Source organism: Rattus norvegicus, chromosome 15 (assembly GCF_021556685.1).
Source record: "Rattus norvegicus strain SHRSP/BbbUtx chromosome 15, alternate assembly SHRSP_T2T, whole genome shotgun sequence".
In the NCBI taxonomy this organism is placed as follows: Eukaryota; Metazoa; Chordata; class Mammalia; order Rodentia; family Muridae; genus Rattus; species Rattus norvegicus.
Genome location: NC_141548.1, coordinates 82,349,093 through 82,369,352, shown reverse-complemented (window position 1 = coordinate 82,369,352; position 20,260 = coordinate 82,349,093). Strand labels below are relative to the sequence as shown.

At 42.4% G+C, this 20,260-nt stretch overlaps 1 protein-coding gene across 14 annotated transcripts in view; it reads left to right on the top strand.

The window, feature by feature from the left end:
• The window catches only part of Klf12 (KLF transcription factor 12), a 425,271-nt gene that overhangs the window by 334,200 nt on the left and 70,811 nt on the right, over positions 1-20,260 (top strand). For all 14 annotated transcript variants that reach the window (XR_015638054.1, XM_087585860.1, XM_087585854.1 and 11 more), the window contains 1 exon segment: positions 11,126-11,188. Coding sequence is in view for 13 of the 14 variants with exons in the window: in XM_087585860.1 (XP_087441986.1) it covers positions 11,126-11,188 (63 nt within the window). In the remaining variant the exon portion in view is untranslated.

Here is a 20,260-nt window from a genome sequence, read left to right as displayed (position 1 = left end):
AAAGAATATATGTAATGTTATATTCTCGGATATATCCCATGTATTTATCAGCATCCATAGAATGGATGTTGGCTGTAATACCAAACTATTGAAAAAGCAAAAAATAGATCACTGAGATCAACAGGTAAGAAATCATTCCTAGAAGATTTATATTATTTAAGATCTTTCCAATGTGTTATGGTAAGATAACTTTAGAACTGAAAAGTAGCAAAACATATAACAGCATATTCCTGTCACTCAGTTTCCTTAAACTTAATATGCTGCATAACCCTAGTTATTTAACACAGGAAATTACTGCTTCAGCATTTTACTAACTACAGACGTCATCTGCGTTTGACTAGCATCTCCACAATACCTACAGGTGTCTCCTCATCTGAGGAACTATGTATGTGTCTGCACCGGCTTTCAGGATTGATGCAGCTCCCAGACATAGGTGCAGGTATGAGCTAAGTCAGGTTTAAGTAAACCGTTTCCCATGAGTCTGAGCCTTTTCTTTGGGTCGCATCACTTTCATTCCTCTTCTCTGCCAGCCTGTTTATTATATACCATGTACATATCCATATATTTACATATGTTTATATACATACGCGCATATATACATGTATATGTACACATACATATACATACATATACACATACACGTTGGCTTATTTTTTAAAGATTATTGCAAGAAATAGAAAAATGGAAAAGTCATCATGTTTATTTTCATTTGGTGATCAATACTTAGCATCAGTCTACTCTGTGCTAGAACTGGGCACGGTGCTACAGAGAGTAGAATGAGCAAAGGAAAAGTCGTCCCCTCTTCTCATCAAATAATTGCACCTACAGATGATCACATGCACGGATGTCAGGAGGGATGAGGCTGGTGGGGATCTGTGATGTTTCCATAACATCTGCTGGGAAGAGTTAGTGAAACACAAGGATAGTTGGTCAGAAGAGCTGAGTGGTCAACAGCACTGATGGACTCAGAAAGCGAGGGACAAATAAAGACGGTAAAGCAAGGAGCTGAGGCACTGCAGTGAGGATAAGCAAAAGAATGGCCAGGGCGACTGGATCAGAAAAGGTGGGGGCATATTACAGAAGAGAAAGCTGGAGAGATGGAGATGGGCCTGAACAGACATTTAGGCAAGGTTGATACTTGGGTGTGCTTCAAGAGGACTAGAAGTCACTAATTGAAAAAAAAGAAGAAGAAGAAGAAGAAGAAGAAGAAGAAAGTCCCACAGACAAGCAAGTACACTCCTCACCCCTCATCAACGAAACTTCTCTTTGCAACAGAAACCTTTGTAGAAAACCACAGCCAATCAAAATGCAAAGTTGTAGGTCCTGTTCCCAACTGATAGATCTAAAATATAATTCCTATACCTAAGGCTAAGGAATCACTGTGAAAGAGAGGGCAGGAAGATCCTAAGAGCCAGAGAAATAGAAAAGAGGATGCTATGAGACGGTGTCTTCTGGTGATATCAGAGGATGCACCTATAATGCCTTTAGAGCACGACTGCCTAGACATGAGCTGGACCAGGAGACAAGTCAATGGGCAAAGAGGAGAGCACACAAGACCTCAACCATACACAGGAACTAGGAAGGCTGAGAGCAGGAGATGGAGTCTTCCCCAGGCAAGAGCACACCAGTTGCCTATTCTACACAAAATGGTCAGCGCCAAAACATATGCGTATGCATCACAATCCACTGACTGAGCAGATTGTATTTATATATTTAGGAATATATATGTCTGTTGTATATGTGTAGAACAGCAATTAATTTATAAAGAGACCATGAGTTTAAAAGGGAGCGAGGATGTATATATATGAGGGGATTTTAAGGGAGGAAAAGGAAGGCTGAAATGATATAATTATAATATCAAAATACAAAAAAATATATAACTGTTTTTAAAATCATTCTGCTCATAGAGTTGACAAGGAGGTTTGGAGGGAGTGCTTCTTAAAACCGTGAGTTAACTATGAAAATGAGGGTTAGGAGAACAAAGGTTTCACAAGGATACAGGAACCTTCGGGTGTTCCCTTCCCCTGGAAATCTCTCCGGGTTTTCTATATTCATTGACAGAACCGATGTAGGTTCAATTTATGCTCAAGAGTGCGTTCTTTCTTGGGTTGGCTTGGATGGGGTCTAATAAGGGCAATATGGATATCATCTCCTAATGTTCTTGCTGTTGGACCTGAAGTCCTGTGGGACAACAGAGTTGAGTACGGAAGCATCAACCTTTCTAGAGTCTCCTGCGTTCCAAGGTGTCTTGAGTTCCAGTCCTTACCTCCCACCTTCTTTGTGGCAGGGTTTCTTTTACTTGATGGTTGCTGCATGGACCATGCTAGCTGCCAACGAACTTCCAGGAATTCTCCTGTCCCCGCTTCCCATCTCTCTGTTGGAGTACCAGAACTACAGAAACATGTAATCTTGACTAGGCAATGGGGATTCTGATTCAGCTCTTCATGCTTGCACAACCAGCACCCTGCCCCACCCCTAGGCCCATTCTGTTAAGTCTGGAACTCTTTCTGGTATGCATCAGCTTCTTTCATCCCTTACCTCAGATTCTTAGGTCTTTCCTGCTATTCTTACCTTAATATTCTTACTGTACCAGAACTCATTTGAACTTGTATCAAATCCTACAGAATGCTCTGGGGGGCGGGGGGAGTGTTTACACAGGTTTTATGGAAAGCCTTTATGGAGCAGCATCTCAATCTAGTTGTAGCTGCCCAGTTGGTGATGTGATGCTGTAGAGAATGTTCAGACACAGCAGGCATCTCTGACTTTGCCCTTCCTATTCACAACTGGGGGAGGAAGACAGGATCTTCTTTTATATTTTGTCATACTCATGAAATCATGCAGGGGCTACTTAGAGCCAGTCCACACAGGCCCCGAGCAGTTCAGTCCTCATTTTGATGCCTTGCACACCCTGACTAAGCCACACATACACACTGCTTGGTGGTGTTTATAACAGAGTTAGCAGAGTGGCCACGTGGATCTCAGTACTGTGTACTAACATTGCACTGGGCCTCTGCCCTCAGAGTTTTACAAACACCACAAGCTCACAATCATTGGCCCCATATTCTGATAAACTACATCACACTATCCTATTCCACCCTTCCACACAACAAGTTATAATGAAAATACAGTTACTTAGCATGGTTTCTTTCTCTTTCTTCTTCATTGGTTTTGGTGACTGTGGGTATGCAAATGTGTGTGTTCTTGTATATTTTATTTACTTGTTTATAGTGTATTGATGGTCTAACTCAGAGTCTTGCATATGCTGGCTAAACATATCTGCATGTTTTGCAGTTTTAAGCCATATCTCCCTCCATAGTTCAGGTTATTCTTAAACTTACTATGTAATCCACCCAGGGTCAAGCATACAATCCTCCTGCCTCCACTGCCATGAACTGTGTGGTTACAGGCGTGAACCAGCACACCTGGTGTTAATACTAATTTATTATCAATCCATCCTCCTCTCATTTCCTTCTGCCCACCACCATTGCCCTGGGCCACCTAGGACATTATTACTGCAGCTTCCAAATGCTCTCCATGAGTCACACATTCCCCTCAGGTCATCCTCTGCACAACAGCCAAGATGATAGTTTCTAGTTTATAAATGTGATTGTACCATGTCTAATCACAAAATCCTTTGGTAGTTGTCCTTTAATTCCTTTAAGTCAAATATTTAGCATACTGCATAAGACCCTTAATCCCCTGCTCCTCTAGGCCTGTCAGCCCCCTTACTCCACCAGTTTACAGATAGTTTTGTTTATCAATTTCTACCCTCCAGTGCATTTCTATGGCTCTAGAATTCCTTTTTTCCTTTTTATTAACTGCAAAATGTATCCTTTAAACTTCCCTCATCTATAAATTTCTGTGTCTATTTCATAGCTTTATTCATATGTACCCATGGTGGTTGAACTGTACCTGTCACTGCTCATCATAGGGCATTGCGGGGCCCTTGTCTCTCTTCTTACTTTGTACAATGGGCAGCCTAAAGTAAGGAGTTTTGTCAAAATCAAGAGCACCTCCTACATCCAGTACACTGCCATGGCATATAAGAATCGACAGTACATTCTGACACCTAAGGCAGTGCCTGGTACAGGGAAATGTTCAAGTCATAGTTTACACTGAACTATAACTAAGTGGCATCCTGTTCATGTTGGCTAAATAGAAGAGATAAGGGATACAAACAATACAGGAAACATTGATATTGTCCCAAAGCTCCCTGCCCTTCTCCTGTCTCCTTAGCATCTACGGAGCATCTACATTCCAATGTCATCTTCACATTCTAGTGTTTTTCCCCTCATAAGTTTCTAAGAACCTCACCCTTTGACAAAACCAAATTCTTCGCCTCCCAGCTTCCATTCACGTTCTTCTTGAGGTGGTTCATTTAGTGTCCTCCTATCATTGTCCCATGCTGTCTCTGGAAATTGTCCTTACCATTCATTGTGTCCTTTCCTCTGTGGACCCTTGGTACTCTATACTTTGAATTAATTCTAACCTCGTTTGGCACTTAGGGGTTTGTAACTCCTTCTAATTCCTATACCTGTTCGTCTCAGCTAGACTGTCAACCGCTGCTCCGCCATGGCCACATCTCCTCATGGCAGCCATTGAGCACTGTCTACTGGACTGCACTCATTACTTGTGTACTAAAGTTTTAGGTAGGAAGATAGATGTTTGGTCAGTCTGGAAATAGATCACACTTAAAATGTAAAGCTTGGTGTCTTCTCTCTTAATGCATACTTGGACAGTGCATTTGCCAAGTCCCAAGGTGCAATGGCGACTTGTACAAATATGGCCTTCGTGTTTCATTCAAGAGGCTAGAGTTCAGTAGGAAAACAGGGCTTGCCATGCAACTGTTTTATGTTGAGTCTCTCTTTGGTGACAGGGAGTGGAGATATGATTGTAAACAAAGAGAGACATGTCCTCTTGAAGAAACATTAGTGTGGAGTTGGAGAGACAGTTGATATGAATTAGACGTGCTCCAGTATGAACCCTTCATTCAGCATCTTCAGGGCACCCCGAGGCATGACTACAAGAAACACGCCATGGGTAGCCTCTGAGAAACAAACATCAACTACGTGCAACAAAGGAGGTATGGAAAGGAATAGCCAGTGTCCCTGCCTTAGAGAGGACAAAAGAGGGTAGTGAGGGAAGGGGCAAGGATGGACTGATGTCTTGAAACAATGCACCAAATGCAAATGTTGGGAGAGTGCAACCTCTGTAAATGTGCAGCTGAATGGAATGCCATTATCCCTTTCCATAAGATATTTTCCTTTGTGTTGTTTCATGTATATGTAGCATGTTGTATGTTGTATGATACATATCCATGTATTTGAGTGTGTGTGTAGAGGTTGGAATTCGATATCCAACGTGTGCTTTTATCATGCCGCATCTTGATTTTGAGACCAACTCTCTCGCTGACTCTGAAGCTGTAGACTTAGCTGAGGCTGGCATCCACTTGTCTGTGCCCTCTCAGAGGTTCTCTCTCTGAGCATGCTTCCTCAGCCAGGTTTTTCCTGGGTTCTAAAGACCTGAACTCAGGCCCCCATGCTTTTACAGCAGGTCCTAGGTTGAGTGTTCTATCTCTCTATCCCAGGCTATTCTTTTTAACACAGTTTACTGTATTTTTTAAGCATCTGCAGCATCTGGATAAGTGGTACAATAAATGTAGAAGACAATGTTCACAACATGATATCCATGAAATTACGCTGTTTAATTTCACCCCATGCCTCTAAAATATTGATGCCTTTGCATAGGAGAGGGTGTCATAAAAGGTCCTAAAAGAAACATTAAAAAATATATGTTGATACAATGACAATATATGTATGGATAATAGTGTCAAAACAAAATCAACTGTTCTTTATACTAACTACAGAAAGTATGTGGTGGCGGCGGTGGTGGTGGTGATGGTGGTGGTGGTGGTAGTGGTGTGTGTGTGTGTGTGTGTGTGTGTGTGTGTGTGTGTGTGTGTGTGTGTAAAATTTTTGCTTTTGCTCAGAGGTTTGTTAGTGTAAACCAGGGACTCACACCAACTCATGAAACACCTACCTATAATATGACTCATATACTTTGATATACGGTATTTGTAATGCTCATGAATCACAGATATAATTTAAAAATCTAAGAATAAAAAGGGCCCACTTCATTTAATGCTTGCATCCTCTTTATTTGTCCAGGTGTAGCATGTATCTATTAACATAACATCTGGACTAGCCGGAATACTCATGAGAACTTGTTCCCAACGCTTTGAGTCTAAGAAAAAAAGCAAAGCCAATGATTATTTCTAAATTACCTTTCATATGTTTTGCATAAGAACATGCTGATACTTAATAATAACTGTGGGTTTATTTCTAAGTCCTTGACAAATGCAGTAAAGTGAATTCTAAAAAGGACTCTGGGGCCATTTGCATAGTAGATAGAAATGTTGGCTTATACCTAATAGAAGAATCAGTCAATGGAATACCAAGTGTTTATGTGTGCTAATTTAAGAGTTATCAAATCCGGGGTTGGGGATTTAGCTCGGTGGTAGAGCGCTTGCCTAGCAAGCGCAAGGCCCTGGGTTCGGTCCCCAACTCCGGAAAAAAAAAAAAAGAGTTATCAAATCCTAATGACACTAGAAGAGTGATGTCCTATCAGAAACTTTCCTTGTTCTGTGAGGTCGTTTATTCTGACTCTTTCAATAGGAGCAATACCCCTGGCACAGGACATGAGAGGTAGAGAGGCAGTGGGTTTGTTTTTATTGTTGCTGTTGGCTTGTCTGTTTTTCAGATAACCTTGTTGTGTGAAGTTCATCCTGCTTTGTCAATAGAAAGCAGTCTATCTTACATGGGGCAGCCTTGTGTGTCTTAGTGCTATTTCTTGAGATGACTCCTTCCTTCCTGTCCCTGGAAGGGATAGAGTAGGTCTGAGAAACCCTGGTCTGATTGAGGCCTGAAAGGAGGATGCTGAGGGTTGGAAGTAGGTAATCCCTTTTTTATACGTCAGTAGGAATTGTGGACTGGTCAGCACTCATACAGTCAAAGATAAGCTGGCAAGAAAAAGATGTGGCACACTGATTCCATCTAAGACTTCTAGGCTAGGGGAGACATCAGAAAGTTAAGTTGAGAAACTCCAGGGTAATAACTTACTTCATGCTTAGGGTCCATGCCACTTTGAACAGCTCTTTGGAAATGCAATTGGGTGAAATGGTGTAGTCAAAAGATGGCAAATAGGTAGAAGGAAAACCGGCAAGGCCTAGATGCTCTTATTATTATATGGGTAGTAAGATTATTATTATGTGAGTGTAGCCATGTCCGAAATGTTTTCAGCTAAGAACAGAGTCAGTGTCAACAGGGGAGAGAAAATGGCATAGGAAAGTGACCCCAAACACACTTGGGGCTGAAAGACTGAGGAAAGGAGAAACATAAAAGCTTAGAAGATGGTCCTCACCATTGAGACCAGAGAGCTACCAAGGGAAGAGCAACAAATATGGTAGTGCGGGTGTGAGGTAAGAAATTAACACCAGATTGGAAAACAGGGATGATAATGGATGTCTGCGTCCAGGGGGCTGAGGAAAGGAGACTTTCATTGCACAGCGATATGTACTGGAGTGGAACTGTGTATCCATCTTAGTAATAGAGAACGCATGTAGCTCCTGTAAGATCCTGAATTCAATCCCCGTATGGATGATAACATTCTAATTTTCTGTTCGTTTTAAGGATGAGTAGTAGTCGTATACTCTAAAGTGACTTTAGCAGTATAATTAATGCACAGAGCAGTGACGTGGTCAGCAGGAATGGCAATCTGATGTCGTTTGCTGTACACTGAGCATTGCTATCAGATGTTATGTTAAGCATTGTGTGTGGTGAGAAACATTGACGCCACTGGCAGCACAGTAGCTTTGCTTACACCAGCGTCCTAGGACGTGTGACACTATGGTGTCTGTGAGGTGACTAGACAATGGGATTATTTCAGTCCTCTTACAAACTCTCAAGACTGTGGTTCTCTGTTTGTTTCCTATAACTGTACAATGTCACATGGACAGACGAGGAAATTGAGACCTAGGTAGACATTGTGACTTGTTGTAGAATGTCACTAACTGGCCACACCGGGTTAATCCCAGGAGAGCCAGCTATATAGTTCGCACCCCACGATGCTTTGTCTTAGTTCTACTTGATGTCCTAAGTGGCCACAGCTTTCTTTCAGTGCCTGGTACATGGGTGAAATAGTGTCCCACCCCAGAACTGCATCAGTGATTCATAACTTGTGGCTAGGACCCAGACTCCACCAATCACTGGTGTCACCTCCTGGAGACATTGAAAGGCAGAGCCATCAGAGTCTCTTAACTCCAACCGTCATTATGACACAGGATCTAGGAAGCAAGTTCAGTTCTTGCACCCAACAACCGGAGAATTATTTCTACATTAAGTATCAAAGAGGTTCAAGCATAGCAAGAAAGATAAAAAGGAGTAAAAGCTCAGAATCGAGTGAAATCATAAACATGCCTGGGGCCCCAGATGAGTCAGTCTATATAAATAGAACAACTGGTGCACAGGGCCTAGTGGTTCATCTGCCTCTCCTGTGTGATGTAAATCACCCCGTGTGCGCAGTAATAGCCCACGTCGAAATCAGCATCTGTAGTCTGTCGTCAGATCCGCTGTGTTACACAACACCGAGATCATCCTTTGCTTCTGCCTGGAGTGTCCTTATCTTTTCATATCCAGCGGTTAGTACTAAGGCCTGAAACCCTTAGCTACAGAACAAAGTGGGCTCAGGAGTAATGGAGCCGTTATGAGGCTCCAAGAAGAATAAAGAGGGCGCCCAGCAAGCTTCCTGCCTGGATGCAGGTGCAGAAATCAGGGGCTCATGAATAATGCATGACATGCAGATTAGACGGTAGTTTGGGCTGCTGGGTTTTTGACTCTGCTACCTGCCTGGCTGCTGTATGTGGAAAGCAGATAGCAAAGGGGCTGCAATTTAAAAGGGAACTCACCCCAACTCCGCATGTCCTTATGAAGGAATAAAATTTTAAGTGATAGCCGGCATGCAAAAGTTGTGGTCTGCCTTTTTGGATGAAGTAGGCACCCTCAGAGGAAGGAGATATTTCCCCATTCCTCATCTGAGTTTAAGAAATGTTAGAATTATTTGGTCACACAGAGAATCAGAATCATTTTTTTTCTGGGTTTGTTTTTTCCCCTTACAATTGCTAAACCATGATAGGAATAGTATTTGTTCTGGGATCACTGATTCTTTTTTTTTTTTTTCTCAAAGCTACCAATGTCTAGAATGCTTTGTACTTAGGAAGTACTGAACCCAGGTCTCCCTCCCTCATGTTCACATGAGCTGTAAAGTGGGCAGCCATGATACCAGATACTGTGACCACTCAACCTCAGCTGCTAGAGTTGACCCTGAGGAAGGCATGATTTCTGTGTACTTTGAGGCTTCTGAGTTGCAGTAAAGGGGTTAAAGGTTTAAAGGACTTAGCGTGTAGTGGAGAGCTGAATCCTTGGAGCAAATGACCTCTGAAAATGTACTTAACCCTTGGGATCAAGACCTCTCAGCGAGCGTCTAGAGGAAGTGCATTATGAGGATGCTATTTCAAGGAGGCAGGACAGGATGAGTTTCGCCACCTTCTTCGGAACCCTTATGTCTTCCTCACATGTATCCGTATGTGAGAAAGATAAGCATGTGCGTATCTTGAGGCTCTGGAATATAAACTGGCTTTCATTTCTAGCTGACTCTGTCATTTCCGCCCGGGCCCCAGTTTGGACCGTTGCCAAGACCAACAGGTGATCCTTGTAGCTGCAGAGCAGCAGGAAGTGGGCTGGGCTGGAATAAGGCAGTTCAGCAGAGGGGGCTGTCTGGCCTCCCTCCATCTTTCTGCATAATTATCACCCCCTTCCCCCATGCGGAGCAGAAAATCTGTGCTGAGCCGCTCAGCTGCAGCCACCGTCAGGAAACCTAGAAGAAAAGGCATGTTAATAAGGGATGTTGGAGGAAACAAATATGAAGTGCATTACAGCTCCAGGTTTGGGAAAGGTGCTGGTTGGCCCCACAGAAAAGGCCGGCCTGGCATGTCCGTTTTGATGTGATTTTCACCCAGCAGCAGTGAGGGGCTGGGGTTCAGATAGACCCCAGGCTTTGGTGTTCATGGAGTTTTATTAAGATAATTTTGGTCTTTATCCTTCACCCTTCCTTGACTTCCTCCCCTCATATTTTCCTTCCTCCATGTAAATAAAAGTAACGTGTGGGTGTGAAGGCTTGTGAAGAGGCCTCCTCAAGCTGAAAGAATGGCTAGATCTCAGGAATCCTAGGCAAGCATCCTAGGCAAGCATCCTAGGCAAGCATCCTAGGCAAGCATCCTAGGCAAGCACGCAGACCGCTGGCCGCTGAGGTAGGGCACGGTGTTTTGCCAGCTGGTAACTAAGAAGTGAAGGTTAGGCCACTGGCTTCTAATTGGGGAATACCAGCAGTTCTGGGATGCTTTGAACTCAAGCCCTGCGTGACTCCAACCCCCAAAGATCAGGAAGCTTTATATTGACTTCTCTTCCCTGGCTAGCACTTTGAATTCACTGCATCTTCCTGAACTCAAATACAGAAACATAAATTCCAGAAAGCCTGTCTTCTGGAAATAACTGTCCACCCTTCCGGCCTGTCCTGTTCACACATACACTGTTCCTGGACACCTGGATGAAGTCCTGATGTTCTGATAACTTCCACATTTAGAAACTGACCTAAAGAATGGCCAGGTTGTTGTCTCTTTGTGCAGTTTCCATGGGAACGGACAGAAGAGGGCTCCCTGAGGGCAGGTACCACGCCCTACATATATTTTATGCACTCTTACCCCATGCAAAAATTACATCTTCAGGAACTGTTTCTTTTGCTGAGGACTACATCGGTTCAATGAATTCTTGGTTCCCAGTTACCGTGTGGCACCTTGTAACCTCAGGAGAGATAAAGAACAAAGCCTTCGGGTTCTCAGGCACAGGAGTTTAATTAATTGCACCTGTTTATTAAGAGATGGTCAAGTTCACAGGGAGAACAAAGGAAGTGAAGCTAAGAAAGAGTTCACTGACAAAGCAAATGCTGTGTGCTTTTCCATTGGCAGTGAGAATTATGCTTTCTCAATCACTGACTTACTCTTGTCTGTTGACAGGGTCCATCCATCTCCAGTATCCAGGGTCCGAGGAAATCGAATGAATAACCAGAAGTTTGCTTGGTGAGTATGCGAGTTAATTTATAAATATTTGTACTCTTTTATTGCCATGGCGGTTTCGTTTTATGTATTGAGGCAGTGTCTTATGAATCCCAGACTTGCCTGGAACCAACAAACAAACATTGATGGAGTTCTTCTGCAGTTAAAAACTTCGTCGCCATCGTCACGCCAGGCCACATTTTTCTCCTAACAGAAATAATCTGACTTCTCGGGGTCACCCATTTCACCATTGAAAACAGTGGTTCCTTTTTAAAAGGTGACTTAGTTAACCCAGGATTTGAGTAGGTCTCACCTTTAGCTTCTCATGAAAATGTTTAGTTAATTAATCTGTTTCTTAATTTTCACAATTACTCTTCAGACAACCTCCATCCCCTTTGGCCTTGACCTTGAATATCTATTGAATATCTATTGAATGAATATCTAGTGACTTTTGGGGAGGCAATGCAAAGATTTTTAATTAATAATTTCTTGAATAAAAGTCTAAGTGGAACTTCGCAGAAATGGCATGAAGTCGTTTCAACCACTGGCCATTTGATAAAGGATTCTTTGAAGAGCCAACAAAAGGATTTCAAAAATGTTTTATGTGAAACCAAGAAAATAGATTAATATTGGTTCGAAAATCTGTTCCTTTATATTACTGCACAAAATTAGCCTTTCAATTTATAACATGTCATGAAAAAGAAGGTTAAAGAAAGAAAATGAAAGAATTGAGCCGTGTACTATGTTACTTCAAAAAAATGGGTGGAAATTCATAGATCTCTCTCTTGCTTTTTTGATTATTCTTAGAACAGGATTTTGATTAGAAACCATGATTTTCGTTTAATATTAGGAGACAAGTCAAAAGATTCCCCTTCCACATTAATTATATTCCTAAACCAGTATTATTATTTCTTTTAGAAATAAAAATGGCACTGTAAATATTACCTGATCAGTTTGCTTTTCTCCACTAAATCTAATTAGCCCTCATAATAGCCTAGTGCTCTCATGAAATATTATACCGAAGCAGAACACGGGCAATGAAGCTTTCTGTTTGCCTGTGCAGAGGCTGGGCATCCTCAGTGGTCACTCTAGGTCATTAAAGCACACTGTCCCCTGTCAGTGTCAGACCTGAAAAGATGAGAAACTAAGAAAACCAGGAGATTCAGAGAGAAAGCAAGCAAGAGGCCAGGTGCAGTTCGGACTGCATAGACTGCATTCAGTCAAGTTGAGGGCTCATTATAACAGAGAAACTATTCCATGAAGAAAGAGCCTGAGATACTCAGGCAAGCAGCAGGAGCTGAGGATTCCAGGGAACACTGTCAACCTCAAGATCAAGTTTCTGCCTCTTTGCTCTGAAGAGCTGAATGGGAAACACTGTGTAGATAATATATTTTCTTTCTCCCCCTTTGTCTCTCTACACAAGAGGTAAAGATAATTTGTTCCTACAAAATTGTAGCGTGTCGCCTGGTAAGGTTAAAAGGTTTTACCTCTAAGTAAGTGACCCATGAAAATAACCAAAAGGAATCTTACCACTAGCCCTGAGAAAGTTCACCTCATGTTTACTTAACAACATTTATTTATCTATCTCCTAGGCACTGTTACAAGCACTGGATTAGAAAGATAAATAAAACATGGTTTCTATCTTCAGAAGGCTTGGGGGGGGGGGTGTTTGTGTGACACACAGAGTCCTGTGAATGCTCTTAAGTCCTGATACTCCTGGAGCATTCACGCTGGTACCGCATGCATGCTCGCCTACATGTCTGATAAGCTTAGGTTCTCTAATGCACTAAGGATGATACTCTGTGGACAGGCATTTGTAGCGCAGTATTCAGAGGGATCAATTAACACCTTTATTTAAGACCAGTTGGAGAGTAGAAGTACTGAAGGGAAAATATGTAGGAAGAAAGAGACCGAGAAGCCAATTGCAAAAACTGAGACTACAGCATAGTGCTAGAGTTCTTTCTTGGCACACTCAGAAGTTCTAGATTTGATTCTCAGTGCTGGAAAAAAGAAAAGGAAAGGAAAATCCAACCCAGAGAAGAACAGTACTAATCTATTGTTAATAGGGAAAACAGAGAGATGAGGTATTATTGTTTCCTCTGCGTTAGAGAGGAAATCAGACCCGGAAGAAGATGGAGACACTTCTAAATTGATTCTAACAGGAGCACAGATAGATTTAATAAATAAACTTGTTTGGTCAGGCACTAGGTAAAATGTCTATGATCTATACTACCTTGAATCTTCCTTAGGTAAATACTGTGACTCTGGTGTATGGATAAATCACCCGGCAAGGAAGAAACCCATGAATCATCCAGCATCTACTCCTAGCGAAGTGATAAATGGTTGATACTTGGTTGTGAAATATTGACTGTGAAAAATTCCGAAACTTTAACTACTCATCCAGCAGTAGTGAGGACAGGCGAGAGACATTTGTTTGCCTCGAAGTAGAAGTTGGGGATAATTTGTAGAATTAGATGTCAGCTTCATCACTAGATTGGTTTTGCTGTCGTTAGAACTCTAAAGGGTATGTATGCATGAGAGCGAAGAGTAGTGTCCCTGTGCATGGTGGTTAGCCAGTGCTCCAATCAGGTCAAGCCATTCATCAAATGGGCAATTAAAAAATCCATAAATAATGGAAATGCTTGAACTTCCACTGTGGGGTTAGATGTCCACTCCGTGCGTTCTGGAAGGCAATGGCTATGCCTGGTGGTTCCTAAACCATTATTTATTATTGAGTAAAGTGAGTTTAAAATTTTGTAAGCAGCATTTTCCTGTGCATATGCTGATGCCGGGAAGCATCCACTAGCCACTTTCATGGTAACAGCACTCTGGAGGTAAAGAAGGATGTGAGCACAGATTTCTTTTCAAAGCAAACAACATCTGCCAAAACCAAAAGGAAATATGTTAACATTGTTCAGTGATGGAATCAGGGCACCAGAGCTTATGGGGTCTGGTGACAGATATTAAGGTGCAGCCTGGTTTGAGCTATTCCAGGGATTAAGGACTGAAAAGAAGACCTTCCTACAAGGGATAGCATCACAGCACTAAAGAAGCCTGGGTTATTATATGATTCATTTAATAAAGAGCCAACTGAAGAAAATGGGCCAGTCCAGGTACAAGCCCCACCCCCTCACTTCCTTACACTGCAGAGTAGTAGTTGATTGTTGACCCTTTGGGCTTTGGGCATGTTAATGTCCGTCTCTGAGTCATGCATCAAACTTCTCCTCTGTCTTTCACTATGGCTCCTCTGAGGAGGAGTCCATTAACTATTAGAGAGAAGAGGGGAAGATATTGTCCTTGCAGCTGAGACACTGTCGATTTGACTAATGAGAGAGAAGCTATCATAAGAAAAGCGAAGACAGAATTATGAATGCATTCACTGCTCATTGATGGGGAAATCAATCCAATGAGTGGCTCAGAATGAGTGACAGTTGGAACCTAAGCTTCTGTACCATCGATAGCATCTTACCAGAGGGGCTTGTTTTGTTTTGTTTTAAGAGGTGATGAGACAAACTTTGAGCTTCCAGGGATGGCAAGTGATGGAATGGGAGATACGTGGGGGACTCTAATGAGAGGGGACAGCTGCTTAGGTGAGGTCCCCCAGTGTCATCCCTAGATTGATAAAGTTGTCTTTCCTGGTAAGAATGATCCTATCCTTTTGGGAAGAGAGGTTTTCTCATATCTGCTTCTTTTTAAGATTTGCTTTCCTCGGTGTGGGGAGCAGGTGGTTGTGAAGATGCCCACAGAGAACAGATGACATCATTTGATCCTTGGATTTGGAGTTACAGGCTCTTGTGAGCCACCCAACATGGGTGCTGGGATCCGAACTCTGATCCTCAGGAAGACCAGTAAATGCCATCTCTCCAGCCTATCGTTGCTTCTTTTCGTTTGCCTTGTGCAGCGTGGATTCTTAGGCCAAACTGCTACATTAGGGCATCTTGTTCTGCTACTTTTCAGTATATGAATCTTCTTTTAGGACATTTTCTCTTCTTTCTTGGACATAGTCATGCAGGAAAAACATGTTTGTCATCTTTCGGGCAAGCAGGGATAGCTCCCTATTAAAATACTTAATGTAAAGTTAGATTTTTGCTCATTGTAGAAAAGCTGTTCTCCTACCAAATCCACACAAGTGGCCATTTCCACTCTGATAGCCTCCATTACGCTGTCAAAGCGACAATACAAATTGGGGATCTGTGTGTTTGTGTGGATGTGTATTGTAGAATAGTAGTAGGAGGGGATCTGTGGGGACTTTTGTCAAACAGACACCGACGTTGGGTTGTGGCTGCAGATATTGGTAAGACATGTGAGTGTTTAAGGACATGATTATCTTTGTATATGTTCATGCTTACCTTTTCATGAGTTCGTCTCCTTTTCCCCCTTCACTTTTCCCTTTTCCTAAAAGTTTCCAGGACCCAGTATTGGTCATTGTTCGGTAGTGGTTGTGATTGAACAAAGTCTATAGAACATGTGCCAAGAGTCATTCCATGCACTGGTACTTACTGCCACGCAATCGAGACCCTGTGGTTATTTTTATGCTGACACAGAAAATGAAGCATTTCTTCTCATTAATAAGAAATCGTCCTCAGGAAAGCAGAAGTAATTTTCTCTATTGGATATTTCTACCACCGTCTCAGTTATGATTTCTCTCTTACCAGTATGTCTGAGATTGTATAGACACAGCAAAGTCCTAATTTGAATCAGTTCCAGCGAAATTATGCATTCTGGATTGAATCACATTTAACATCTGAATGTGTGTGTCACAAGTTTTTGTAGAGGGCAGGAAGTTCCTATTCGCACATGTTTTACTGTAGGAGACGTGCTACATTAAACTTAAATATTTATATCTGTACAACTGCAAATGTTACCACTGGCTTCATGGACTCTCGAAGAGGGACGAGACTGCATTCCTTTTCTGCCTTAAAAGTAGGATGACTCTTTCTTGTCTACACCTTTTCCCATAATAAAGGGAGACGCTGGGGCTGTTGCTGTGAGAAACCGCTCAGAAATTTCATGTAGATTCAGCTGTTTAAAGAGAGACAGACTATTTTCAAATTGCCAGTTTCTGAGCTGTAATCATCACCAATTCAGGACAACCCTGTCACATTGCACATATAGAAATAAGAGACCACATCATGGAGAAGGAATGTTTCAAACCTGGGCAGAAATCCAAGTCCCTACTCACCTGTCTAATAGTCTTTCCACCATGTGGCAGTTGTCTGCCACTTTGGAGACGGGAAAAACCCCTCAACATTGTGTGCCATCCATTCACTGCAAACTAAGCAGAAGGCGTTGCCTAGGAAATTCCCACTAATGTCAAGCTAACAGGAAAAATAGGGAAGATGAAGCCATCGCTGCTCACAACAGGCAAGTACCAAGTACTCCTGCCAACGTTTTGACCCACCATCTTGGATATTCCTACATATTCCACACTTATGGGCAATAGTGATTGTGGCCTTTTAATTATTCCTTGACTTAGAGAACGAAAGCTTCAGAGATTGTGTAGAGCTCATTCTGTGACAATTCCAGTTGCATAAATACCTGGCCATTTGTGATTATTTTTTTTCTTTCAGCCCACATGAGTTGGTAAATACGTCTCCATAAGCCTTCAGGTTTGGTTTGGAAGAAAGCTTTCTCCTATAAATGGGCCACAGTTGATGTGATTAGCAAACCTGTTTGCACTTTCACCCTGATTTCCAATAAAACAAATGTCTCTAGGGGAAACTAAGTCTCAAATCCCTCTGAATCCACAGCTATTTAAAATAAATATTTCAATACCTGCTCATATATCTCTGTTTATTTATTTATGTTTACTTAATCACTCTGAGCACAAGCTGACTTCAAGCTCTCTGGCCTCCCATCCTTAATCCTTCCGCATCAGCTGTCCTAGTGCTAGAGTTATGGGCATGTGCACCACATCTGACTGACTTAATTCTTCCGTAACTTCAGCCACCTCCTTTTAGCTTGGTGACAATTACATGTGCTAACATTCCGTGTTTCATCTTCAAAATTGATTTTATTTAAAAAAAAAAAACAATTTCAGCCTAATTTTCTTAAATTCTCTTATTACCTAGAATTTCAGCAAGAGACCTTCATGATGAAAATAGCAAGTTGGTTCTGGTTCCTGCTGACGTCGGCTGATTCTCTAATATCTCTTTTGCCACAATAAAGAGATGTGGGGAAGAAATTAAGCTAGGTTATTTTCTGTAGTTATTTTCTTAACTGTGTGAGAATTGGGGCTGTAAGATCATGCTGCACCACGAGGGTCACCCAGTCGGAGATGTTATTTCTTCTGTTTCAAGTGTATGAATGTTTTGCTCTCCTTAGCCTTCAGCTCAGAACCACATGTCCATGTTACACTGCAGACCTGCTGCATGGAGATGTACAACAACAGTCCCTGTTGGTTCGTATCTTCTGTTTCCCGCTGTAGCTTGCACAGGTATAGGACTAGCAAGGTATATGACCAGCAGGTTTCAGACTATCAGGATAATACATCATTCTCACACTATAAGAACATTAGCTTATGCTCGATGGTGGTTTGCTTAGTTCTAGTGCTCCGTGACTCTTCATATAATTGTTCCTTGTGGGGTGCATTTTATACACCACTTAGTGTTCAAACTCCCCACACTCACGACTTGCTCTGGAAAAGCTACCCAAAGTGCTGTCGCTTACCGGATTTGGAATTACATCACGTGGCTATCCCCTGTCAGACCCTTTTCCCTTGGAAACTTGCTCAGATAGTAAAGTTTGCAATAAACGATATTGTAATGAAATCTGAACAAGTGGAAAAACAATCTGGAGCAGTGGAGAAAAGAGTATTCCAATATGAAAATACGTATTTGTTCCATATGATAGTACCAATGGCTGCTCTTTTCGTAGGGGTATGAGGAGGGGTCTTGTGTAGCCCAGGCTAGCCTATAACTCATGTCGTTAAGGCTACATTGAAATCTATATCTTTCTCCCTCAGGTCCTGGGATTACAGGTGTGCCCCATGACTCAGTACAGATGACTGAGAGACTTATTCTTTTATCCTAATATTCAACAGTGATTTTTCCTATTGCAAATGAAAGAGAGAGAGAGAGAGAGAGAGAGAGAGAGAGAGAGAGCTACATTCCATATAAATATTTGATAGAAAAACAGCTAAAATAGGAAGCCAATCAAAACTCTCACTGTGTCTATGAAGATACCGGGAATGGTCCTTACAGTAATAACTCCAAAAGGCCTAACGTAGGGGTGTCCCATGGACTGTGTAAGTTTGCCCGGATCTGCGCTCCGCTTTTCTCATACACACTAGGTTCTCTGTGGACACAAGACAGCCAAGTAATCAATCGTTGCAATATGACGTACTTCTATATTATGACTGTTTTCTGGCCACTGGTTTTTATAAAGTTTCTTGATGACTAACTAAAACTATACTAATAATAGCCACCATACTGATAACAGGTATCTTTTAATATCTTAAAAGGGCAATAGATGTGTTTATCAAAATGTGTTTGCAACAGCTCAGTATCTTTGGTCCTAGCTATATAAACTCACAGCTAATTGGCTGCCCCTTCTGCTGGAACCCACTGCGCACTCTGAGGTAGCCCTTATCTCTTTCTAAGTCTCCATTCGCTTCAGCGTCCTTTATCAAATGGGAGTCTCCACTTAGGAGTAAAGGCAACTTCGTGAATCTGACTGCCGTAAACCAAGGAGAATTTGGGGACACTCAAAAGGATAGAGTGAAAGAAAGCAGAGAGGAGCCCCTGACTCAGAGCAGCAGGCCAGGTCCAGCCCAAGGATCTAGTAGGGCAGCTCTGAGGCAGAGGACCCCTCCCAACTCCTCCCCATTGCCCCTCGAGCTCAGCATGATGGAAGACAGATCATTACGATGGATTTCAGACTGGGTTGTATCCAGCCCTTGGCCAAGGAAGCACAAGCCTGGGTGTCGACAGGACTAAGGCTATTTCAGGAGGAGAGGGAAGTGAAAAGAGTTGTTTTGGATGCAGGACAGGAGGTTTTAGGGACAAGCCATGGAGAAGACTCGCCGTAGGCCAGCTGCCTTTAGTTCTCCCTTTTGCTCGGGAAGGAAAGAAGCTATCTGAGTTAGGAACTGGGAACTGGAATGATCTTCCTGGGAGCCCGCCATCTCTCATCTTTCCAATGATACCAAGATATTCTGTCATCAGTAGCTAAGATACCCTGTTATTGAGTAGCCAGAACTTAAGGATGCTCGGGCGGAATCCACAAAGAGCCTTTCCCACAGAGCGCGCACTGTTACATTCTCATCACCTTTCTCTAGCATCAGACATTGAGTCACGTAATCGAAGATGCCCCTCTAAATGGAAAACACATGTGTTGTTGCTAAAACTGGGCTGAGGACAGCAGAGCCTCCTGGGAAATGCATGAGGCTTGTGTTCTGGGGAACCTTTGCCTCTGAGCTCCTGCGTCTCACTACTTCTATCATGTCAGTCGATGAATGTCAGGCCCAAACTATGGCAGTCTTAGCAAGGTGCTCAGGAGATCAAACTCCTCACTGGAGCATCCGCAAAGAAAATGCCTCATAAACCTAGGTCTTAGCCACTGTCACATTTTGGCTCCGTATAAAAGCAGTCTCTTTCCTACCGCCCTGGTCATTCAATGGCATGCCGGGTATTTATCCCAGACTCTGACGAGGCTACAGTTTACTTCTGTTCTCTCAGGCCATTCTTAATTCAAACACTTTAGAATCCTGGGCCTATAGGTATATTTAAGAACAGGTATCGTTCTATACAATCAGTAAATATGCGTTCTAGAAAGGGCATGCGCCACACAGCTAAACAGAAGGGAACTTGTACGGAGAAATGCTGTATTTGCTTCAGTTTGCCGGGAAGAGCGGCCCTCTGTGTCCTCGTCATTGTGTGACCAGCGAAACTGCTCTCCTGAGCTATAAAATATGGAGAACATTTATAAACCAGCACATCAGCTTACAGCCGCTAAAAGAGCAACGACTTTAATCACCCACAGAGTGATATTTCTACAGAAATCTCTTTGGTTTCTGTTCCTCTAATCATTTCCTTAAACATCTCCAAAGAAAAATGCTACTTTTTGTTGGTAGGAGAGAGACAAGAAAACACACTA